At 36.1% G+C, this 26,724-nt stretch overlaps 1 protein-coding gene across 3 annotated transcripts in view; it reads right to left on the bottom strand.

Annotated features, from left to right (window-relative positions):
• Positions 1-26,724, bottom strand: part of IPT9 (isopentenyltransferase 9) — a 107,275-nt gene that overhangs the window by 18,419 nt on the left and 62,132 nt on the right. For all 3 annotated transcript variants that reach the window (XR_016354218.1, XM_089793563.1, XM_089793562.1), the window contains exons 5-8: positions 20,147-20,345; positions 19,717-19,942; positions 18,388-18,482; positions 12,485-12,579 (exon numbers count right to left, since the gene is read on the bottom strand). Coding sequence is in view for 2 of the 3 variants with exons in the window: in XM_089793563.1 (XP_089649689.1) it covers positions 12,485-12,579; positions 18,388-18,482; positions 19,717-19,942; positions 20,147-20,345 (615 nt within the window). In the remaining variant the exon portion in view is untranslated. The remainder of the gene's footprint in view (positions 1-12,484; positions 12,580-18,387; positions 18,483-19,716; positions 19,943-20,146; positions 20,346-26,724) is intronic.

Here is a 26,724-nt window from a genome sequence, read left to right as displayed (position 1 = left end):
AGACAATGGGGGTGAATATACCTCTGAAAATTTCAAAAACTTATGCATCTCTATTGGGATCAAGAGGGAGTATACTGTACCTTATAATCCTCGACAAAATGGGGTGGTAGAAAGAAAAAACAGAATCATTGTTTAAGTAGGAAAAGCCATGCTGCATGATTAAAATTTACACTTCTCATTCTAGGTAGAGGTCACTAATACTGTTGTATATATTCACAACAGATGTCTATACTCTATCCTGAAAACATAACTCCTGAAGAAGTCTATAAAGGAATTAAACCTGATCTAAGTCATCTCAAAATATTTGGCTGCCTCGTTTACATTCACATACCTAAAGAAAATAGAACCAAGTTAGAACCATCCGGGAAGAAAGGAATACTTGTTAGATACAGTGAAAACACCAAAGGGTATAGAGTCTATATATCTAGGCAGAGATCAGTTGAAATTAACAGAGATGTCAAATTTGAAGAAAACACTGCTTTAAAACTATCCACTAGTACAGAAGATAAGCTCATCACAAAATTAGATGAAAATCTGCAAACTGAAAATCAGAGGGAGAACATATCAAAAGAGAATGAACTATAACCAGACACTGAAAATAGAGACATCTCTAAGATTAAGAAATGGCCTTTATGGGTAAGAAAAATGATTGAAGAAAACAATGTTGAACTAGATGAAATCTCCAAAGAGAGCAAGAAAACCTGAAATAAATCTTGTTACGCTACACTAGTAACTAAGCTTAGAAAGTTTGAACCATCAACTGTTGAAGAAGCCCTATCTTGTCAACCATGGAAAGATGTTATGGTCGAAGAATACCAACCCATATTACAAAGTGATGTTTGGGATATTGTACCTAGGCCAACAAACAAATCAGTTGTTTCATCAAAGTGGTTATACCAAATCAAATATGCTTTAGATGGCAATTTTTAAAAATATAAAACAAGATTTGTTGCTCGAGGTTTTTCCCAAAAGGCAGGTATTGATTATGAGGAAACCTTTGCTCCAGTTGCTCGATACACTTCAGTAAAAATCAATTATTGCAATTGCAGCATCTAAAGGATGGAAGATACATCAAATGGATGTCAAGACCAAATTTTTGAATGGTGTCATTAATGAATAAGTATATATCGAATAACCAGAAGGTTATGTTATAAAAGATAAGAATCTATATGTATGTAAACTAAAGAAAGCTCTTTATGATCTCAAACAAGCACCATGAGCTTGGTATGAAAGGATAGATAGCTACCTCTCCAAACTAGGATACTCCAAAAATGAAGTTGATCCTAATATATATTTCAAAATATCTAATGGTGACATGTTAATACTTGTTTTATATGTTGATGACCTATTGATAACAAGTGAAGATCACTTAATTGAAAAATTCAAATAGTTGAATTTGAAATGAAGGATCTAGGCCTACTACACCATTTTCTGGGTCTAGAAGTATGTCAAAAGAAAGATCGTATATTTCCAAATCAAGGGAAGCACATTCATGACACCTTGACTAGATTTGGGATGATGGACAGCAAACCTCTAGCAACTCTGATGGAAACAAATCTACACAAGCTAAAAGAAGAAGTTGTGAATTCAACACCTATTGACCCCACTCTCTATAGAGTGATCATTAGATCACTTATGTATCTAGTAAATACTAGGCCTGATATATGCTATGCCACAAATGTTTTAAGACATTTCATGTGTGAACCAAAAAAGATTCATTTGATGGTTGTTAAAAATATCTTGAGATATCTACGCGACACTATTGGTCTTGGTTTGAAGTACAAAGATGTTGAGATTAAACTTAAAGGATATATTGATTTTGATTGGGCTAGATGTTCCATAAACCACAAAAGTACTACAAGGTGTTGCTCTAGTCTTGGATCAACAATGATATCTTGGTTTAGTAGAAAACAACCAAGAGTTGCCTTGAGTTCCACCGAAGCTAAATATATGGCAGCCTCCATGGGAGCTCGTGAAGCAGTATGGCTGAGAAAGCTATTATTTGGACTCTTTGGAAAGCAACTAAGTCCCACAGTGACTCATTGTGATAACTAGAGCTGCATCAAACATTCTGCTAATCCTGTCTAACACAATCGATCAAAGCACATCAAGACTCCTTACCACTACATAAGAGACATGGTTGACAAAAATGTTATCAAGCTGATTTATATCAGCACTAATGAGCAAAATGTTGACATTTTCACCAAGCCTCTTGCAAGGTTGAAAATAGAGTACTTCAGAGGTAAACTTGATATGACAAATTTTTAAATATATTTGTAAGTGAATATATTCATGAATAATTGAAAATTAGATTGTTTGCAAACTTGTATAATGAAAGGTGGTGATCTTTCATATGTGTAAGATCACTATTGTAAGGTGACGACCTTATTAATAGTTGATCAATCTTCTAAACATCAAATTGTGTGGGAGCAAAAGTGTTATCATGGTTCTTTAGGCCGGATTTTGTCAGACAACTTAATAACCATCATGGTTCTTTTGGGCCAGATTTTGTCGGGCACCATAACTTAATAGACCACACTTATGGTGGTGTTTAATCTTGTATTACATCTGCTTCAATTCCCTCCTTGCTAAAGAGGGAGTGTTGAAATTATTAGCATTATAGTAAATTGAAGAAAAGACTTTACAAGTAAATTCAATATAAAAATTGATGATAGGTCAAATTATAATGTATTGGTTGAATATATTTATAGATATAAACCTTTCATCTTTCTAATGTCAAAATCACCAATCATCATCAGTTTCTTGCAAATGTTAATTAAACTACATATCAGGCAAGTCAACATCGTCCATATTGTGTTTCAACGGTTAATTGTAATCTGCCAACCAAACTTGTATTATCGGCAATGTTTGATCAAGAGGCATGACCACATAGGGTCATGAGCTGTTTAGAGTCATGCCCCTACATGGGCATGCCTTCTCATTTGTATATTTATATATGTTATTCCAACACTGAAATATCATCAATCAAAATTGGCAATGCATATTTCCAGTCTCCAATATTAAATCAAATAATATATCTCCTTCACAATCCACTGGTTCAGATTAATATATCTGATGTCAATACAACAATAACTCCTGCAAGAGAAGAACGCGAATCATATCAGAATTATAATATAATCAACTAAATATTTGCATGCATAATCAATTCAATCTCCCCTAATTCGATCTATATTTTCCTTACACCCCCATCCTCGGTGGAGATAGTGGGATCTAGTGACTCCGTTGAGGAGGGGGGGACGGAGTCCCCAAGTCCCCAGTTTGTCCATCTCCGAGATGTTGGGCAAAAGTGGGGGGAGGCATCTCCCTGTTACTATGGGATTGTGGCACTTTGCACACACGAAAGATCTTAGATGCAATCCTTAGACTTGGATGTTATTTTGTAACTCCTCCCTCACCCCTATATATATTTGAGGTCTCTGTTACATTTCTCATATTGTAGCATTTTATTCTCTCTCTCTAGACTTTGCCATCTAGATAATATTGAGGGTTTTTCATTACTTTTCCCTTAGAAATCTCGTGTCTCCTTCTTGGATCTTGGTGTGGCATGCTCTTCATTTGGCTTCTCAAATCTCAACATTACTTCCAAACAACTTCTCTTGATTAGTTATTTTTTATTCTCCATGTTTTTTTCCTTCATGGTATTAGAGAGGGTCGCTACTAATCTTTTGAGCTTGTAATGTTGAAAAATTATCATTTCTTGAGCACTCTTCGTTGGAGAAGTCTTGAGAAAAGAGAAGTAGATCATTTTCTTTTTTTTGGGTTAGATTTTTTAATCTTTGTTTTCAATTTCAAGTTTAGAGTAATTTTGGTTAATTTTGCATTAAGTTTAGTAAACTTTTTTTTTGCTTGCTTAACCTTTGTCGTTTTCCTCTGCAAGTTTATAGCTTGATTGCAATTTAAATCAGATGGAGGTTATAGGAGAGCATAGAGTTTTAGAGAATGCTAATCGGAAAGTAAGTTGTTTAGTGTTGAAGAGTATGCAAGCTTTGGTTTTCTCAAGTGAACCTCAACCTATTGTTTCTCTACCTTCAAATGAAAAAAGGAGAGTTTTTAGATGTGCTACTAAAAATATGGACATTTCAGCATGTTATCTCTAGAGATCATGCTAATATTGCTTGGGTTGGTATCAAGCTGCCCATTGATATTAATCTACAAGGAGCACACAAAGTTCAAGTTTATGCATCAGAGTTTTAATTTTCAATTGAAAGTGAACCAAATATTTTTAATTTCATTATGGAAAAATCTATGTTGAAAAGGTTTTATGTTTTAAGACAAGGGTTTATATTTTAGAATACCTGGAAAAAAAATTAAATTGTATGTCAGCAACATGAACTAAAAGCTTATCAACATCAAGGAAGATTGGCTCCATTATATTGGGTCAAGTCAGAAGAATCCAAGAAGCATTGTATGGATTTATCATCGTAATTCTATGATGCCATTAACATTTCATAATTCCCATGTGCATTATCTTTAGAGTTTGGTGCTTCAAGAAAAAGAATGGTTTGGAGTTCAATGCAAATATGGGAACCCAATAAATATGATTCCATCAAGCCCAAAGTCTCGAAAGATGAGTTCACAACGTATGATGAGAATTTTCCTATTAATTATTCTTTGAGAGAATTCATATATCCTGTGGTTAATGGAAAACATGTTATGCAAATAGATCACTTTCAAAGAAGACTCTTTTTGGTTTCGGACCATTGGATTGATGGGCCAAAGAAATTGGCAAAAAAGGATGTCAATAGATGATTATTTTAAAAGATTACTTATTGGAATTTTCTTATTTTCCATAGAGGTGAAAGCATTTCCCTCCTGTTAGAATTTGTTGTTGAGATTTTCTCCCCTAACTCTATATATTTAATAGAGAAAGATGTCAAGCATATGCTAGAGGATGATTACAATGAATTCATCATCTTCCTAGAAAAAAAGTTGTAGGTTTCCATTGTGGAAACTAGAGTCTCATGAGTTTACGTCGCTCGTATGATCATTCTACTGCTGCACTTTAGATCCTACAGATCACTCCATGAGGATGAAAATGACTGCTTACTAGTTGAGGTAATGTATGCATCTATTGTTATGCATTTCCATGATATGTATGTCAGCATTGATGTGGTGAATAGAAGATCTTTTTGCAAAATATGTAATGGTTGTGGTAGAGGACGTAATGGCTGCAAGAGTCCTAATGACATTTGTAATGTCCCCACTTTTGCTAGCATTGGAGTTTCAGAGATTAGCTTATTATTGTGATCCTCACAAGCTAATTATTGTGGATAGAGGAGCTTTTGAGGCAATGGCTTGGCTTGGGAGGGTCTTGTCTTATCCACATTTCAGTAAGCTACAGGTTGGTCTTCATTTGGCTCAGATTGGACTCTGTTTGGGCTTAATTTTGGTGTACTTACTATATGTGGTAAGTTGGGTGTTGATTGAGGTGAACCGTTTCTATTTTTAAAAAGTGCATTTGGTCACATGGAGAAATAATAGGTATGACTCCTATTTCAGATGGCATAATTAAATGATGAGTATTTTGGAAGTTATTATATTTTTAGTGGCCAAATTATTATTAATTATTAAATGGCTTATTATAAAGTTATAATCTAACTTTATAATTTCACTTGACTGTTCAGTTGTCATTGGAAAGTGTCATTTATTAATTAGTTAAGCCAAGTCAAGTGAGAGAATCTAAAGGAAGCTTCTAATTAATGTTGTGTGGTGAAGCTTTTTGAGTGAAATTACATTTTGGCAATAAAAGGGAATTTGAAGGTTATAAATACAAGCCCATTTGTTGAGAAAAGCACGCTTGAATATTTATTTGCTTTTGTTGCCTTTGTGGCTTTTCTGAGTTTCTGAAGTTTGTCCCCTTGCTGAGGTATAAGGGTCTGAAGCTGAAAGTGATTCTAAAGATTGTATTGCAAATTGTTTCTGTTGTATAGCAATCTACCATCACTCCTTACTGTTTCAACTATCTAAAGGAGGGACTTGTTCTATGGTAACTGTCTGATTTAAGGAGAGTTTGCTTGCTGGAGATTGTCTGCAGATTGTGAAGAGATTCGTTGGAATTTATTAAATCAAATTGTATTTGCATTATAGTGATTTAGTTTGGGCGTTTGTCGCCGCTGGCCATATCCTAGGGAGCAGCGTTTTGATAGTACAATAAGAGGATTGAGGGTATTTGCATCAGTCTTTGGCATGAGGAAACTTGCAACTTTGGCGTCACATTAGCTTGGATGGGCACCTAATTGCATCAGATTTAGGGTGTCAGTTTGGCTGAATACTGATCAGCGTTATTCCTGTCATAAGTGCCTGATTTGGTGACATAAGGGGGCTGCTGAAATTAGCGCCAATTACACAAGCATTTGGAGCTGGAACTGCTGAGCCTTATTACTGGCATTGGTGACTGATTGTTGCAGATTTGGGTTGCTCATAGTGATCCTATTCAAGTCGCCATTCTACAAATCAGTTGATTGCTGATTTATACAGGTTCATATTTTGTAAATATTCTTTGGCTTAATAAGATACAGGCTGTGATTAAAATTCCCAATCAGAAATAGTTTTATTGTTGTATGTGATTGTTCTAGTAATGTTGCAGCAGATGAATGCATACTTTGAATATACATATTAAGAGTTGAGTGTAGGGTTTCAAGAGCTGTTATCTTCAAGTTGATTGCAAGTTCAATAATTGCCTCTTTATCTACCGATAGAGTTAGCATTGATATTAAAGTTGGTTGTGAAGTGTTTGACAAAATGGCAAAGACTTGATTATTGACTAAGATTAGCATTCATCATAGTTATAGTCAGGCCAGGGTTATTACAGTGGTATCAGATCGATTTCCTATCAGCCTGCAGGAATTGGGCTTAGTTATCAGATTGATTAGTGCTTTATTTTGGAGATTCGGTTGTTAGAGTTATGGATGGTGAGAAGAGGTTTGGTATTCATTATACCCATAGAGGGCATACTTCTCCGCCTAGGGATGGAGAATATGAGATGCAAGGTATTGTGAGACAGTTGGATATGCTAGTGAATGAGATGAATCAAAATCACAAACAGATGACCCAACTGATTTTGAATCCAAGATTTGAACAAAGCATGATATCACTTTTTCGAAGAGTAAAATGTGATGATACAATGTTGGCCACAAATGTGCGGGACATTTCTTATGAAACACTGCGTGAGTTGGACACAGTGAATATGGAATGTGATGGGAATTCATGTCAAGTTGAGTTAGATGATATAGTTGTTGACATGAGTTCCCAGAATTGTGCATTTGATGGCAACGCAATGATAGTGGGAGTAGGAGCATGTGAGGATATTGTCATATCAACAACCGCTTCTGTGTGGGTTGAGCCATCCAACAAGGAGTTTAGCAGTATGCATGTAGTTGTAGATGTGTGCTCTGATGATAATACACTTGGTATTGATGATGAGGTGAGTGATGTAGTGACAAAGTCATGTTATACTATCGATCAACACAGTGTTGATGTTCACTTCATGGACAATCCTATGTTCGACATAGATGCAACATTGTCTTATGACAATCAGTTGTTTGAGATTGATGTTAATCACCTATTTGAGTGGAGTTCGATTCAATTTTCACCATATGTAAACATGATTCAATTTTCTATAGCCACAGTTGGTGATGTTCTTGTAGCCACGGATTCTGATGAGGATGTAGTTACAAGTACAGTTGGCATGAGTGCATATAGTTCTCTTGTAGCTACATCTTTTCCTGGGATTGTTGGTGATGATCACAATTCCAATCCAATATATATTATATGGGTGGCTACGGGGAAGAAGAGTATGTTGAGATCTCCTATAGACTTATCTTTTGGTGATGCCCTGCCTTTCGCATCATCAACACAGGTGTTGGGTGCTATATTGCAGGCGATGTTGATGGACTTGATGATATTGGCATGCAGTTGGTTTACTGTTGACAGGGATGCCACGTACTTTTTCATTTGGGATCCAAGTGGAAGTTGGAGTTCACTATATTGTGGATTGCTTGACAATCAATCTCAGGGAGGGAGGACTGTAATGTCCACATTTTTGCCAGCATTGGAGTTTCAGAGATTAGCCTATTATTGTGATTCTTGTAGGCTAATTATTGTGGATAGAGGATCTTTTGAGGTAGTAGCTTGACTTGAGAGGGTCTTGTCCTCTCCACATTTCAGTAAGCTATAGGTTGGTCTTCGTTTGGCTCATATTGGACTTCGTTTGGGTTTAATTTTGGTGTACTTACTATTTGTGGTAGGTTGGGTGTTGATTGAGATGGACCCTTTCTATTTTTAAAAAGTGCATTTGGTCACATGATGTATGACTCCTATTTCAGACAACATATTTAAATGATGAGTATTTTGGGAGTTATTATATAATTAGCGGCCAAATTATTATTAATTATTAAATGGCTTATTATAAAGTTATAATCTAACTTTATAATCTCACTTGAGTATTCAATTGTCACTAAAAAGTGTCATTTATTAATTAGTTAAGCCAAGTGATAGAATCTAATGGAAGCTTCTAATTAATGTTGTGTGGTGAAGCTTCTTGAGTGAAGTTACATTTTGGCAACAAAAGGGAATTTGGAGGTTATAAATACAAGACCATTTGTTGAGAAATGCACGCTTAAATATTTATTTGTTTTTGTTGCCTTTGTGGCTTTTCTGAGTTTCTGAAGTTTGTTCCCTTGCTGAGGTATAAGGGTCTGAAGCTGAAAGTGGTTCTAAAGATTGTATTGCAAATTGCTGCTGTTGTATAGCAATCTGCCATCACTCCTTACTGTTTTAACTGTGTCTAAAGGATGGATTTGTTCTATGGTAATTGTCTGATTTAAGGAGAATTTGCTTGCTGAAGATTGTCTGCAGATTGTGAAGAGATTCATTGGAATTTATTATATCAAATTGTATTTACATTATAGCGATTTGATCTGCGCATTTGTCGCTGCCGACTATATCCTGGGGAGCAGCATTTTGATACTACAAGAAGAGGATTGAGGATATTTGCATCAGTTTTGGCATGAGGAAACCTGTAACTTTGGCGTCACATTAGCTTGGATGGGCGCCTAATTGCATCAGATTTAGGGTGTCAGTTTGGCTGAATACCGGTCAGCATTATTCCTGTCATGAGTGCCTGATTTGGTGGCATGAAGGGGCTGCTGAAATTAACACCAATTACATTGGCATTTGGAGCTGGAACTGCTGACCCTTATTACTGGCATTGGTGATTGATTGCTGCAGATTTGGGTTGCTCATAGTGATCCTAATCAAGTCGCCATTCTGCAAATTAGTCGATTGCTGATTTATACAAGTACATATTTTGTAAATATTCTTTGGCTTAATAAGGTACAGGCTGTGATTAAAATTCCCAATTAGAAATAGTTTTATTATTGTATGTGATTGTTCTAGTAATGTTGCAGCAGATGAATGCATACTTTGAATATACATATTAAGAGTTGAGTGTAGGGTTTCAAAAGGTGTTAGTATTTACATTAGTGGAAAAATCGGCAATATAATATCCTCTCTTCAAGTTGCCTTGCAAGTTCAATAATTGCCTATTTATCAGATGATAGAGTTAGCATTGATATTAAAGTTGGTTGTGTAGTGTTTGACAAAATGGAAAAGACTTGATTATTGACTAAGATTAGCATTCATCATAGTTATAGCCAAGCCAGGGTTATTACAACATCAAAAATTAGATCCATGACATTATCAACCATATCATATGTTTCATATATAAATTGTATAAAAATGATGCTTCTAGCTACAGAAACTAGGAAGTGTTTAAAGGTGTTAACTTTCAAGAATATGGTAAGTCACCTGACTTAAAAGAAGATAAAATCAAATTATTTTCTACTAAAATAATGTTGATTTTATTGGATGATCAATATGGTTGGAGGGCTCGAGAAATAAAGAGATTACCATCAGAAGAGCCTGCAAAATTGATATCTAGTCATCAAGCAAGGCCAAGTATACATGTGCCTTTGGTGCAGATTCTGAATGTGTGGCATCTAGGCACTGCTCTTGGAAAAAGGTGGCAAAGAAGGGATCACTGGCTACAGTGATAGCAAAACCCTTTGAAGCGGCAAAAGTTGGTCACATGCAAAGGCTATTCAAGGAAAGTCTGGTAATTGCTGATTGCTCAGGACATTGCTGATCTTTTGTTGGATGAACCTTTGATAGATATTTATGCGAGAGTTTGAACTTTGAAGACGTGCCCAGTCTGGCAAGCAGGCTGGATCTTTCATTATTGAAGATGCTGCCATTATTTTTTTAAGAAAAGAGCATTTTTATTGCTCTCAATGTATATGTGATCCGTTTGTTATCCCTGATGGATCTGCTATTATGTTGTTGGCACTAGATATGATTGGATCATCATTGATTGAAATCCATATTTCTTGGCTTGAGGCTTTCTTTGAAGGTGTCATTTGCGATTCATTGTTGGTCAATCCATAGATTGGCCTACATTTCATCAGTGGCAGAAAGTTATTTGTGATGAAATTGCTAATGTCTTCACTTTTAAAACTGCTTCTACACCTTTCAGGTATTTAAGAATCCCTAATTCTCCTATTTTTACATAAGGTAAAGAGATTAGAATGTTATGGTAAATTATGTTCAGTGTCATTTTAATCATTGTACACAGATATTTTTCTTTGGCTGGCCATACTGTCTTTCCTAGAACCATAAGTCAGATTCTCACACTAAATTAATTTAAGCCTTTGTGATACAAAAACGCATTCTACATGCTTTGGATCCTATAAGCAGCAATTTTTTTGGGACAGAAATTCAAATAAGAAGAAATGGCATTTGGTCAATTAGGATAAAATCTATGGGGAAACATTCATTATGTGAAGAAGTTTTTTGCTTAAGTACTTGCATCTGGATTATCTTTCATTTATCCCTGCGATGTTAACCCTTGAAAGAGGATCTTAAAATTTGGAGAACTTCGAATTTGGGTAATGGATTAATTAAAGCTGGCCTAAGTAGCATTGTAGTAAGGGCAATTGCTCTCTTTTTTGGGATAATGCTTGGGACCAACACAGCCCTCTTTGTTAGGAATTTTCTGACATTAATTTAAACTAAGTTACTAGATACTGTCTTCAACCTAAAAATTCCTGGTTCAATTCTCTCAAAAGTTTGGTCCTTGTAAGATTCTGTCAAAAGTCTGTCACAGAGACCAAATTTTGTAGGTAATTCTTGCAAAGAAACCCTGGCAAAATTCAAACAACTTTTGAGTGACCATGGATTCCAGCATAGGAACCCAGACAGAATTTCAGATGATTTGGTCAAAAAACACCTCTTTGTTTACTTTTTCAAAAAGTTAATAATGTCAAAATTAGACTCAAGCACGTGATTGGACTCAAATTACTAATCATGTTTAATTTGAACTAAATGCTACATGAGAAGAATCAGGATGTATAAAAGTGTCACACATCTATTATGGAATCTATGTTGTGCATGTAGGCTAACATGTATAGAAAACTATGGATTAAACAAAATGTAAAGAGATCTTTACTGTGGTTAAATCTGGATCCAAAGCCTGCTTTCTTGGCTTCATCCAGTCTAATCCAACGCTGCTGTCTTTGAATCATTGAGTATGACAATTAATGTGTGAAGCTTACAATATGGCAGACTCACAACATTGGCCTTAAATGGGCCTATAGCATTTCTTTTTGTGATTCTAATTTGCAACAGCAGAATGATGATGATCCGCTTGATGGCTTTTTATGATATTTGATCGTAATGGCTGATTATTAATGTTAACATTATTGTTTTTCAACTGAAACATTGATATGGTGGTGTATTTTGCTATGTTGCTTTAAAATTCGCACAGTGGTGTATGGACTTATTTACATATGTGTGTGTGTGTGTGTGTATTCTTGTACAGACGAATCCAAAATGTATCCAAACCTTACTCAAAAAAAATTGAATGAATTTTGAACCCGAATCCGAACCGGCAACTTAGGATTTAAAATATGAATGTGTTGAAGCTGGCTGGATTTATGTTTCTATTTTTTAGCATTTTACCATACAAGATGTAAGAATTTGGAAATGGAGACATAAAGATATTTGACCAGGTCAGCAACTTATCAGGGAAACAATAATTCCAAAGAAAATAAAAAGATGGTCACAAGCTGTATCATAGATCATCGAGGTAAACTCAAAATAAATAAATAAACAATCTGTCTGAAACACAATCATCATTATAAAGAACAACAGTCAGCATTCTACTAATGTCCATGGATGACCAAAGTAGATCAAAGGAACTCAAAAGTAAATCAATAGAACACTAAAATTAAGAGTTCAGTAGACATGCAGAAGTAGATGCACTATTGTAGAATGAATCTTAAATTTTTTTATCGATTTGTATATTTTAATGTTTCCATAGGTGGATTCTTTTGCATGAGTTCTAAGATTCTCTTTTATTAGAATAGTTGCAAGTATTTCAACATTGGTACTCAAACCATTATCAGACCTGGACGCTTTCTGAAACCCAGAAAGAAATGCAAAGAAATTCTCCACAGAACTTTCACCTCCTGCTTGTCTACAGTCAATCAAGTAGTCCATTGCCTGCAAAAGGCATCAAAAGTATTAACAGTCCACAAAGAACAACTCTGAACTGATAGATAAAATAACATAAGATAATGATTTTTCACATGAATACTTCAAAGGATTCTTAAATTATTTTGTATGCAGTCTGACAAAGCCGATAGAATTGCATGTATGTGACCTTACTATGGGAAATACCATTTAAGAAGGTAATCAAGTAATACCGTTCAGAAAGAGATTAAATACAGCAGCTGACGTGGTTACTCCATCTCAAGAGAAGATAAGATCTAGTCACCAGCGATGTCATTTAAAGAACAGCAACTAATATTTTCATTGGTAATACCAGTGTTTCAAAGATCGATTATGTCTCAGATAAGGCATATATTGGTTACCTATTGATGGAAGGCAGTGAAATGACAGTAACTACAAACTTTATCCAATGCTATCACCGATTAACAATATTGATCAACACTAATAAATAGTAATTATCAATTAGTCACTGTAAGCAACAATTAATTAATCGATTCATCCCATATCAATGGGTGAAGTATGGAAGCTGTCAATGATAAACATTAATCATCAAAGACCAATCAAGTCATTAAGCAATATTACTATTTGGTTGATTACAAACTAATAGACATCAGTTATGAAAGGCCATGAATTATAACATTAGAGAAGGTGAATAATATCTGTTAAGCCAGCGTTATGCATTTCCATCAAAGGGCACAATGTACTTGAGAGGAGGTGTGAGTATGAAAGTACGTTTCTCTTGTTAATGTTAATTATAGCTACAGTCGAATTCTTTTAGATCGTGTAATGTCCCCTCTATTAGGGTTAGTTTGGGAGAAGTAATACTTGCAAAATAAATGTTAGAATTAAACAATAACAAGTCTAATTATAGTATTCTACCCTCTATCATAACCCCAACCTTAAAAATGTCTCCAGATGGGGTTTCCTAACCTTTACTTATTCTACTTTCGCCTTTGGAGTAAACCCCTTAAGACTCTTCTTTGACAGGACATCCTCTATCCAAGGCCAATCACATGCATATGTTGACATCATTAAAAAATTCTAGCACATGGGGATTATACTAGTCTTAGTCATGTCAGTCAGATGGAGATTACAAAAATCTCTCATACCAACATTATAGGGACCATATCAATCTCCATAGTGTCAATCAAATGAAGATTATTCTAATCTCTTATACCAACACTACTATCTCATCTAGCCATTCATATAGAGTTATTCTAATCTCTTGCACTGGCACGATAGCTATTTATACGAGGTTGTACTAAACTCTTGCACTAGCATTATGAAATTCCATGTATCCCATCTTAGCCATACATATAGAAAGGACCTCAAACCCTACGCTAGCATGTAGCCATTCATATAGAGATGAGTGTAGTCCCTATAGAATATAATCATTAAAAATCATTTTGTGAATTTCCATTATTAAATATACATAAACATTTAAAAGTCTTTTTGAATGAACATATATTTGAAATAGAATTTATATAAATAAAAAAACACACACACACACATATATAAAGAAAACTTTCATTATGTAACATACCTTTTACCACCTTTTAGAGTTGACTTTCTTCTCACGTTAAATATATGCCAAAGAGGTATGCGATTATATCTCTTCTGTTACCTTGTTCTATTTTCTACTTTTGATATAGTTCTTCTTCTTCTTTCTTGTTCAATACTTATTTATTAATCTTGTTTTATTTGCCATCTATGTCCTTCTGAAAAGCCACAGCTCTTCATATCCATAATCCTGTCGAAAACTCACAACCATTCATAATCACATTCCTTGCAAAAAGTCACAAACCTTCATAATTACAATTTTTTTGAAGGGTCACAACCATTCATGATTACAACCCTTTCAGAGAATCACATCCTTTCATTATTGCAACCATTTGAAAAAGTCACTTCCTTATTTTCTTCTCATTCCTTTCCTCTTCCTTTAATCCTTCTTTAACTCTTATCTTCTCCTCTTTAGTCTTCTTTTTTAAAATGAACTCTCCTCCCTTTTATATCTAATTTCAAAGAGTCACATCTCTTCATTACATATCTCTTGACTTTTCATTAGATTTAGTTAACTTATATTATTCTATATTATACTACTTATTTATTTTGTGTTTATTATCATTTATTACTAAATCCTCTTTAGAAAGGTAACATACTTTCTAAAATATTATCTCTTCTATTTAATTTTATTTATTAAATACTTCATATTTAGCAAATACTTCAGAGGACTCATTGGCTGATGACAAGTCCTACGATCGTGACTCATAGGTACTCGCAGTTATATGGGAAGTGGAAGCATGCAAGGAGATTGAGATTGTAGCAGCTTCTACTTATTCAAGTGAGTCATTCATTGAGGTACCCAATAACAATACCTCGGTTGTTGATGTGAGCGAGGGTGATAGCACACATGATCTTATGTGTTATGAGGTGAGTGATGCAGATATAGTTTCCTATCACAGTGTCGAGTTTGAGTCGAAGGACATGAGCAAAAGTCAGTGGTTAAAGTTACCTTGTCATTTGATTGGGTAGTTGAAGGTTAGCGATAGCATGATTGCAACAACTAAATAAGACTTTGATGTTGCTCGACAGATGTTGGCTACCTATGGTTGTAGTGCTCCTGTAATAGATGAGCATCATGATGGTGGTCTTTCCCATGAGGAACTTCATGCTCTCCGAGAGGCTATTAGGATTAAGAGACATAATTATTTACAATTGTTAGCAGATCAATAATATACCAAGTATGTTATGATGCCTTGAGGGGAAAGTAGGTTGACGAGCTCACCCATTAGCTTGAGGTGACTGTGGACTCTTTGCAGTGTACTCAGTTGGCCCTCCACGAGTCATATTCATGTTTAAATGAGGTTACCGTGGAGTTGGAGCATGTAGTACAATGTACACCAGCCATAGGTCTAGTTCAGCTACATATAGTGTTAGTTGGCAGTGAGTTGACTTCCACAGATAGGGATTATGGATGTGATGAGGATGCAATTAAATCCATCCTCGAGATGAGTGCAGTAGCTACAAATGAGATGAGTGCATCAGTGGAGGATTGTAGAGAATTTCTTGTTGTATCAGGTTCTCCAGAAGTTAGTCCATTGATAGGTGATCCAGGACATATTTTTGATAGCCATTGTGATGTAGAGGATTCAGCAATGAGTTGTGTGACAATTCATGACACCACTCCATCTTCACTAGACACATGTCGACTATCATCTGGTTGGGAGGTTGATTCTCATGTCGAGATGTTCCCCTCTAGAAACAATCTTGTTACTTCATCTCATATAGCAGATAGCAATAGACTGTAGTGCCACAATTTCAGAGAGATTAGTTGTAGATTGCGAGGGAGCAGGTTGATGCTTCTTCATATAATTTCTACCGCACAAAATCATCTATGGAGTTTCTAATTGAGAGTCTAGAATTGCAGGAGGGACCATACAGAGCTCTTCAAGGTACTCTCATCCAAGGTTCTCGCAATATTCAACATTTGGTGCGAAAGATTGTAGACACTTTGACTGCAATGCTTCCCCATAGGGATTTTGTGATTGGGTTTGCTTAGAGGGTTACACAGGATCCTGCTCGACCAATTGTTCAAAATCTGAGATTGGAGCCATCTCTTGATTCCCCTTTTGGTGTTGATGAGCCTTTGACAGAGATTGGAGCATTTTACCACAATTACACAGTGAGAAGTGCTCATCACTATTATTTTGACACACATGTAGAGGACTTGGTTTCACACATATATAGATTGGCACTAGTTTCGTACCATCCTTTATGGGATGTGTTAGCACTGTCTTTTGCAGATGGGATCACCTGCTACAAGTTAGATCACATCCAAGACAGCTCAGCAGAGGATGGAGATGGTGGTTGTGTCACAAGCCCTTATGGTTGTTACTATCTCCACAATGCAACTAGATGTGAGTGTCAGTTATGTTGGAGCTCAAATGTTGACACAGCTGGTCCTTCAGTTAGGTTGAGTTCCCATTAGATGTCTACTCCATTAGTGCCTACAATTATTTTCCAGAAGATTATTTTATTGATGTTGGTTATTTGGGTGTTGATGTTAAAGGAGTCAATTGTGCACAATAGGGATATTATACAGTTTTACCCTCAGGATCCGAGTGGACTATGATGTTTGTTTTTGCTCCAAGATTACTTGGAGACAAGCAATCTTAGGGAGGGCGGACTGTAATGTCCCCATTTTTTGAGTTGTGACAGATTTAACGGATTCAATCTATCATTGCGTCCTTGTAGGTTGATATTGGTGTTTAGAGGACCTTGCAGTGAAGTTACTAGGCTCTCCAATAGCCAATGGTGATTTTTGGCTCCGTTTTGAGGGACTTACTTTTCATAGTAAGTCAACATAAGGTTTTGATGAGTTTAGATAAGTTAGAGGAGTCGAATGGCTCTCTTGTTTTTATTTTATTTTTGGCTTCTGGTTTGGGCTCCAAGAAATCTTGGAGGGAGCGTCTATGTTTAGTAAGTCACCCTGTCAAGTTTATTTGTCATCTTTCTTCATCAAGATCGCTTATGTGCTATCAAATTTTGATTAAATGTTTCTTCAATCATTTTTGCAAGATGAGTGAATTATGCTTATTGTTTAATTAAATTCGCTAAGGTTGCTATTTTTGCTGGTATTGTATATTGGCCACTTTAGTGTCATCGCTCGTTGGAACCTGGGTTGGAAAGTTTTAAATCTTGGGCACAAGCAACAACGACCTTGTGTGTCAGAATATCATGATATTGATGAAAAGGTTATTTTTGGAGGCGAAGGGGGTTAATAAATTTTATTATTCAATTATGTGCCTATGTATAATGCAAAGTGCATTTCAGTGAAAAGTTTTCTCATGAAGCTATTGGGCATTGAGTGTGAATGAGAAGCCAAGTTTTATTTTAATATTTTATATCACCTTCATGACAAAATCAAAACATCTCTTATCAATTTGCATTTTATGATTTTTGAGAGCTCTTGAGGGTTTCAGCATTAGCTGTTTGAGAGGACTGATTCCTCCATCTATTTTGCACTTTGAGCTATTGAAAGATATAGTGAATTGTCCCCTGATTTCTGAAGATTATTTGGCAGTATAGGCTTGTCAATTTGGTTCTAAAGTATACCAAATTCTGCCTATTATCTGTTGTTGTTCAATCCTGGTTTGGACGCCATTCTCTTGCCTTCATTTCTGTCCAAATTTACTGTTGCTTTGAAGATAATTACAAGCTACAATTAGTCGTTACAGTCTGCTAGAGATTATTCATCATTGGACGGCCAGTTCTAAGTATTGCGGAGTTTGTGAGGAGCAGCACTCTCCCTAATAGAGATGAGTTTTGGTTTTCTACAGCAGCAATGTTGCATCTGCTGGCAACGTCTATTCCATTGGCTGCCATATTTGGAGTTTGGCATGGAAAATTTACATGATTATGTTGCTATATATATCAAATGCCTAGACATATCCAGGTTCCATAAATTCATTACTTGTCTTCAAGTTTTTAATTGTAATAGTAGTCTCCATTATAGTTGCAATTTTAATTCTATGTTGTCAACCCTTATCAGTTATTTCATTTCATGTTATTTGTTCGAGCTTTTATATAATCTGAAAATTTAAAAATGCATACATCCCAAAAACAAAGAATTTTGCAAAAGCAATCAAAACTTTTCAGCATAATTCTACAGTGAGCCAACATGGCTCCTTACATAATGTGGGATTGACCCAATTATAACGCATGTACTTATTTGAAGAATAGAAAATATATCAATTTATCTAAAATTAAAATTTTTGACAAATATGAGCAAGAACATACTTGACGGTAGCCAATTGCACGTGATGCCATTCTTGTGTTAGGAAGCACTCCCATATCCAACAGCCAAGAGGCTTCTGCCAAAAGTTCGTTACCTCCTGCAAACAAAACATCAGTTTGCTCTTGCCTAAAATATAAAGCTGCTTAGACAAGGTACTCCCATCTTTGACATTATATATTTGTATCAAATAATTTTTAATCATAATTTATAGGTTATTTTTCACTCTTGATTGCACATTTTTATCTTTTGTGGCTTAATGCTGCATTCAGGCATCATTCACTCACTTGAATATTTGTTCTTAGATCATATGGTTTAGGAGTTTTAACCACTTTTTGTTACCTGCTCTTCCTTTGTCCCTTTGCTTTAGGTTTCATATTTTTGTGTCCAGTTAGTTTCTTGGCAGGTCCTCCTTCCCTACTAATTTATTTTAACCAGATGTACTCTCACAGTCCATTGACCTATCATTGGCAAAAACTAATATGATATTTTCCTTTTGTTTCTTTCTCAAAAGTCAATGATTTCATTTTTAAGACTCATTTGCCTACCCTGGTTATTTGTAGACATTAACATAATTTTCTTCTTTCTTTAATTTAGAATGATTAATTTTGGTAAATAGTAAATATTTTTATTTCCAACTGCCTCTCCAACCTTCCCAGAAGTTTTTGTTTCTACATCAATCATAGTGACACGGAGACACATCCCCCCCTTTTTGCCCCACGTCTCGGAGGCGGGGACCCACCGGAGACTTGGTAACTCCATCCCCTCGTTCCCAATGGTGCCACCACATTCTAGCACCTCCACCAAGGATGGGGGGACATCCTAGTGTTGAATATTTGTTGATTCGATTGTTTATGTTCAATGTTCAATGTTTGAGGTTCCAATTCAATGCAATGTTTGATTATTTACTCGTTTACTTCTTTATATCTTCTACAGCAATACATCTTTTCAGAACTAGCATTTTAAGTACCATATGTATGGTATATACAACCCCCTTGTCCCTCACCACTGTCCCCCCGCCATCCCCAATTTAAGGCCCCTCTATCCCCTCATCCCAAAAACTTGTCCCTTTGTTCCACCGTCCCCCAAGATGGTGTAACTATGTCATCAATTGACCAAACATATCTTATTTATTTATATTTTATAACTGACACTAAGAGAGTTTGACATTGAAATTGATTATTATTTTCCCTTCATTTTGGACTCATGCATTTTAGAAAACTTCCCTTCCAACTACCACAAAAAATTACGAATTTCAAGAAACCAAACCATCATGATCTTATATAATTTTCAGCATTGAAATTTTGTGACAGGTACTTAGCCATGGCAGTTACCTATGAGCATCTCCTCACACCGCTGATCAATTTTTTTATAAAGCTCTTTTCTTTCAACAGAAAGGTAAAAACAAAGAAATTCATAGTCCAACTGTGTAAGGCAACTTTTAGCAGTTTCATCCTCTGGATGGGTGCTGTTGCAAGAAGAAACTATTGTAGCCGAGGTTTCTTTTGCTTTAAAAATGTCATATGGTACGGAAAATGAACTTCGAGGAACCCCAGCAGCCTGTCACAAAAGGAAATAAGCAGATTCTTACAAATAATAAATATCAACACTAATACAAAAAAATATAAATATCTCAAGTCCTAATGTACCAGTAGGTTATATGCTTGCAATCTGCCCGTGCAGATGTTTTATGGACCATCAAAAAATTCCATTAGAATATAGCATCTTGATCCAAAGAAAGGTGAAAAGGATTATAATAATTACCTCAATTATTTCAAGACCACGTCGTATGCGATACCAATCGTTGCGCTGCACATTCTTAGCAGTGGAGTCACCTGCTTTCAGGAGGAGTTCGACAGCAGCATCCCAGTCATCATTTCCCTTGAGCATTCTCAAATCATCTTTAATTTTAGAAGTGATTTCAGGAGATACTTCTGGGATGGCTGGTGTGCCATACATATACCTTTCCAAGGCAAATGGCAAGAGGTCATTAATTAGCTAGTTCGTTCAACAACTTTCTTCATAATTAACCTCAATATATTTGATTAAAAGTATTCTTCTTACATAATCAAAAAACAAATTTATGTTAACATATAACTCTACACATTTTGTAAAACAAATTTGGCGGGGACATATAGTCATTTGCAAATATTGACAAAGAATGAATAAAAACATTTCAAGATAATGTAAAATACCAGGATACCTAAACTGTGGTAGCAGAAATCAAGCAAATGGTCAGCTGACAGAAAATTTACAGTACAAATGTGTTTACACATTATATAATAGTAAGCACTGCCTCCAGTCCATTATGAAATACACTTGTTGACTACCTCATGCTAAAGGTAAAGCATCCTTGAAAATAATGGAAATAGAGTTCTCTAATCGGTGTTTATAAGAAATCAAAAATACATACAACTCTACACATTTCGTAATTCAAATTTGGTAGGGAATAGTCATTTGCATATCAACAAAGAATGAATAAAAAATATTTCAAGATAATCTGAAGTACCAGGATACCTACATTGCTGTATCAGAAATGGAGCATATGATCAACTGACAGAAAATTTACAGTGGAAATGTGTTTACACTTTATTTAAAGCCTGCCAAAGGACTCATAAAACAAATGTCAGCTAACCAAAAAAGGCAACAAGGAATAGAACTTGAAAGGAGGTTAAAGAAGAAAAGGCCCCCTTCAGACACCATGGAAAAATTAGTACTGTTCTTCACCCACATTTTCTTTTGCAATGAAAATCTTCCAACCAAAAGAAAACCACCTGTTTTCACACAATATTCTCTTTTCATATCAACATACAAAAAGGGATCAATGCAAATAGCTGTATTATTATTGAGAGGTTGTAGAGGAGGATATCCAACCTAAATATAATGCTATTATATTGCATCTCTAATAACCCTTTCATTTCACATATTGTGTGAACATGAGAGGCTTCAAATAAGGATCTAAGAAGGGCAAGTTCATCTATAGAAATTGACCTCAACATACCAACAACATCCTTGGATATGGAAGTCCTACCACCACTAATGACCTGAACCTAAATAATCATTGAGCCTCGGTCTATGAGAGAAGAAAACAAGCCCAACAAAATTATCCATTCAAAAAGGTTGGAAACTAAATTATTAAATGCTTGAGAATTATAGTATGAACTCTCTAGACGTGCGAATGATCAAGAGGCCCTAAACATTCCAACCCATAAGGCATCATGGGTTAAATATTTGTGTCACAGAGATGGGTCTAAGAAGTGATAATGTCATATCTGGAACCATGGGTAATATAAAATAGAAAGCATTCCCCTTTCAAAGATGTAATATAAGAGTCATGCCACCAATTTTAAAATGACACAATAAGTAAATTGTAAACAAGGATTAAAAATAACCTAAACATAAAACTATGCATATATCATCTCTAATAACTTTTTTTAATTCACTATTGTCTGAAGGTTAGAGGTTTCAAATAAAGATCATCTACAAGTGGATATGGAAACCACTACCATATGGTATTATGGAGATACATCCTAGTGCACAACATTTTTATGGTAGTTTTCTCTTGCAAAGTAGATAGAGATGAAACTATGGTAAATAGCTCAAGCTTCTAGGACAAGCCATTTTCTTTTTGCAAACCTTGGTTTTAGACTTCACTTGTTGAAAGAAGGATTTCAAAATTTTGCCAGTTTGTATGAGACATCCTAACTTTACCTTACATTTTTTAATTGCTTCTACCTTGGAAATCATGGGAAAATCCTAGGTAAAATTGTTTCTATAGCTCCTAACAGTTTGGAATAGAAAATTTTATCATTCAACATATGCTCATGGTTTGGCAAAGATGAATTCATCTTTGGAATTGCTAGCAAAAGTTTAGATGGAAGTAGATTATATTATTTGGAAGCAGCATCTTGACCAAGAAAAGTTGGATTTTAGATGTAGAATGTAATGTCCCAACTGGGACTTGTTGATGTGAGTTTTGTTCCACCACAACATTCAAAACCAGACACTCAATGTTTCGAAGTGAAACGCCAAATATTCAACTCTTTTTTTATGAAGTCACTTCTTGTGCTAAGCCTACAAAGTAAGATCACAAGGCGACTTCAAGGTTCTTTTACTGTGGATACTCACTTAGTGGAAATGATGTGATTTGTTGGACCATCAAAGAGACTTACGTTAGTTCACTCAAGACTTGTCAACCTGACTCTAATGATCTGGCTTTACACTTTGCAATGAAAAATATAGTTTGGTTTTCAACTCTAACTTAGACTTAATTTCTGCTACTACTTTACCCCTAACAATGAATGCAAGGAAATATTGATGGACTTGGACTCTACTAGGTGCAATCTTGCCAGTAACTCCACCCACCTAGTGCAAGCTTTTATGGTAGATACTAAAGATTTTCAAATCAATGTTTCACCTTTAGTACCATCAAGTACATGCAAACTAAAGATTTCATATCAATTGAAGGTATGGGTTTTGATCATCAACTTACCACGCAAGGCAATTCTTATAATCTGTAAGAAGCTAGTGGCCCAGATTCATTTGAGTCAACAAGTAACCATCCACATAAACTAAACTATTTTAAAGCAAAATCTACTCTAACAACTTGAAATGTGTTGGTGTAATTAAATATTCACTAATTACACTTACTTAAGCTTACTTAGGATAATGCATTGCATAGTAGTTTGTGATTGAGACACTTGGGAGTTTGCACCTCAATTAAACACATGGTATAGGAGAATTCCACTCTAGGTGGTCATAGTTGTTATCTCATTCCACCTTTAGTGCACTTATCACATTATCATCCTCATCATTGCACATACTTCATTGCATAATGGAGGATGATCCACCTTTCGTGGACATGTGATTCCACCTTGTGTGGGTGATAGCTTATCTTCTCCTTTTCATTGTCTCTTATTGCCTCTCCTATATAAGGAGGCCTATTATGTACATTACAAATCAATCCATTGGATGTCAATCAAGTCCATTATCAATAATAGCATTCTTGCATCTTCATGCAATTGTCTTGCCAATCTCTTGTGGAAGTTATCTTGGTCTTTCATTTGATCCTAGGAGTGTTATAGAGTCACCTAAAACTCTAACATGGTATCAGAGCTCTCACAGTGTGAAAACTTCTTCTCAAGAAGTGCAGTCTTAGCTTGACTCCTTATTGGTGTAGCATTTGGCAATTTGAACATCACAATTTGGAGGAGATTTCAAGAGTCCTATTTTGTGACCTTCTATTGTAGGTTAAAATTGGAGCTTGTTGGTGCAAATCAGAGGTTGGCATCATATAGACGAGGTCCAAAAACCCCTAAATCGAAATTTTGTTTCAATTAAATCGGACATCTGGGGCCAAATCTAAAGCCATTCGATTTTTGAAGGTATGGTAGCGGCAATTTAAAAAAAAAAATTTCAGAGGCGATTTTCAAACAGCGATATCTTTCTCATACGGACTCCTTTTTCCGAGCATTTCTTTTGTTTTGGGGTAGAATTTCACAATCTACACAATGGTGTAGGTGATTTTGGATCTCTATCTCTGAATTTTTTTGAAAATCGCAAATCCTTTTTTTGCAACTTTCAAGACTTTGTTTGGGCACATCCGGTAACATTTTCAGGTGCAATTTTTTTTGAAAGTGCATGAATTTTTCTCTACTTTCTAGATCTGTAATCAGATTTCGGTGATTTGGAGTGGACATATCACTCTCAAAAACAGGTCTTTTTTGCTATATTTGCACTTGGTGAATACTTGGATTTCAATTTTCTTAATTGAATCAATATTTTGAAGGAGTTATCAATTGATTTCAGTCATCATTTGATTTCATTATGGATTTTTCAAAAGTTCCATTGCTCACTCCATATAACTATCATGAATGGAAACAAGCAGTTTCTAATCAGTCGATGAGTATTGGATTGGCTAGAGTGATTCTTGGACAAGATCTAGAACTAGCTACAGGTGTTGCAGAAAGAAGGAAATGGTTTGATAGAAGGGATAAAGCACTTGGCTCTCTTAGATCTACCATCTCCAATGATTTGCTATATCATATTGCATCCTGCACACATCCTCATGATGCCTAGACAACATTGGAAGGAATCTTTGGTAAACCTAATAGAATAAGAAAATTCAAATTGGAGAATGAGCTTATAGGTCTAAGTTCATGTGATTCATGTGATTTTGACTATATTCAAGACTTTTTTTCCAAGTTTAATTCCATTAGATTGGAGCTTTCTAATTGTGGTAATACTAAAGATGATGAGCAATTGATATTATCTATTCTTTTCAAGCTAGGTCCTGAATATTCATGTAGACACCTAAAAATCCTTTAGAAAATAAAGTATTTTTATTTTCTGAAAAATTCCCGATGACATCATCATTTAAAAATTAATTAGCTTTCCTCATGTCTGATCTTCGTCAAACCCTCTAGCCAGCAATCAAAACCTCACATCCAAGCCTTAAAAATTGTTGTCACTTTTGCCAAAAGTTTGCCACTCCTAAAATCTTCCAAATCCATCAATCTCACCAAGGTTATCCCTTTGACAGAGCTTTGTCTAGGGTGATCCAGCTTTGTCACTTGTTATCCCTCATCACCTTGAGCTAAAGGTTGGGATCCACAAGTGGTCAATCTCGTGTTCTTCCTAAAGGATCATCAGTCTATCCTTAAGTTGACACAATCACCACCAAGCTTACACATAGGAAAGTAGACCTTTTGTGCTTTGACAACATATCTTTGAAGTTAGAATCTCCAACCCAATCCTCCTTAGGTTTTGTCGTATAGCTTTGCCTTAACCTAGGAAATCATTTGCATAGAGAAGCCTTCCCCCTTTTGCATCCATTAGCATTATTGCATCTCATCCCTAGGAGCATTTTTCATGCCACCCGTCACTCGCTTAGCCAAGAAGAAAGAAACAATGGAGCCCTATCATTTGGATCAAACAGCCTCACCCCCCTTGAGCACTCAGCCATCCTTCAGCGCAGAGAAAGCTATGCCATCACGTACTGACATTGAAGCTTTCATGAACCAACCAGGAAATGCAGTATTGGTAAATGCCATTATAGACAAAAACAAAGAGACAATCATGGCTAATTTTCGAAGGGAAAATGTGGGAACCTTTGACTTTGGAAGACCCCCTCCATTATCAGATCCATCTCACCCATTGTTTGGGCAGCTACCACCACCCATAGGCTCTTATGATCCAAATTATCCTCAATATATGCCAAAAGAAGAGCCTCCAGCCAATCCATATGATCCAACAGACCCAAACATACCATCATCCACCCAAGTTGAAATCTCCATGCCGCAAGCCAACCCAGCCACCACCACTCCATCCTTGGTTCATACCTCTCCGCTCCAAACCCCCTTTACCCAAAACAGCTCACCGTTCACCCCCTTCACTATTGCTGCTGCTGCTCCCCAACCCAGCCTTCCAAATCCACCCATCTCCCAAATCAGTGCTAGCATCTTTGGCCAACCTCAGCAATATACAACAGGGATGCCACCCATGGGGCCAAGTAATCAACCTTTCATCACCCCCAGCTTGTTCACTGCAGCCCAACACACAATCCCATCATTTCCATTAGGTCTTGGGAGCTCAATACCATTAGCCACAAATCTACAAGCTACTACCCTCACTCCACAAAGCTATCAAATCCCACAAGCTACTACCAATTTTCTACCAAGCTCCCAAGTGACCCCAGCCCCTGCCACCACTCTACCAAGCTTCCAAATCCAACCACAAAGCTATCAAACCCCATCAGTTCCATTCCCAAGCTTTCAATTCCCACCACCTCCACCACCAACTAATCCATTACCTCCAATTACCAACTACTTTTCAATGCCACTTCTAGGAGGTAATCCACCACCCCAGCCAGCCACCAATTATTTGCAGATACCATCCCAAATGGGGGCACAACCCACATATATTGGTCAAACCCCACAAGCCCCCCGATCCTTTCCCCAAGCCTCTCAACCATCTTATACCTTACCTCCACAAAGCAATCCATTTATCCCACAGCCAGCTTATGTTCCTCAATCCCAACCTCCAATCCCATATCAACAGCAAGCCTCACAGCACATGCAGCAATATGCGCCACCTCCCCCTCAACAACCTGTCATCCACCATGCAGCTGCCCAAACAATGTACAATCCCTATCAGCAAATCCCTCATAGCCATCCATATTCAGTGGCCCCATCCAGTACATACCTACCTCAAGGCACTCCTACATTGGGGGCACCCCAGCCATCACCTATCAATTCAGAATGGGAGCAAATGAAGATAGCTCTAAAAGCCATCCAAGAAGGGAATGATCCGAAGACATTCAAGTTTGAGAATGTGTGTCCTTA

This window comes from Cupressus sempervirens, chromosome 7 (genome assembly GCF_028749045.1).
Source record: "Cupressus sempervirens isolate cs-2001-9-10 chromosome 7, ASM2874904v1, whole genome shotgun sequence".
Lineage (NCBI taxonomy): Eukaryota > Viridiplantae > Streptophyta > Pinopsida > Cupressales > Cupressaceae > Cupressus > Cupressus sempervirens.
Note: the sequence above shows the minus strand (reverse complement) of the source record. Positions and strands in the feature narration are given on the sequence as shown.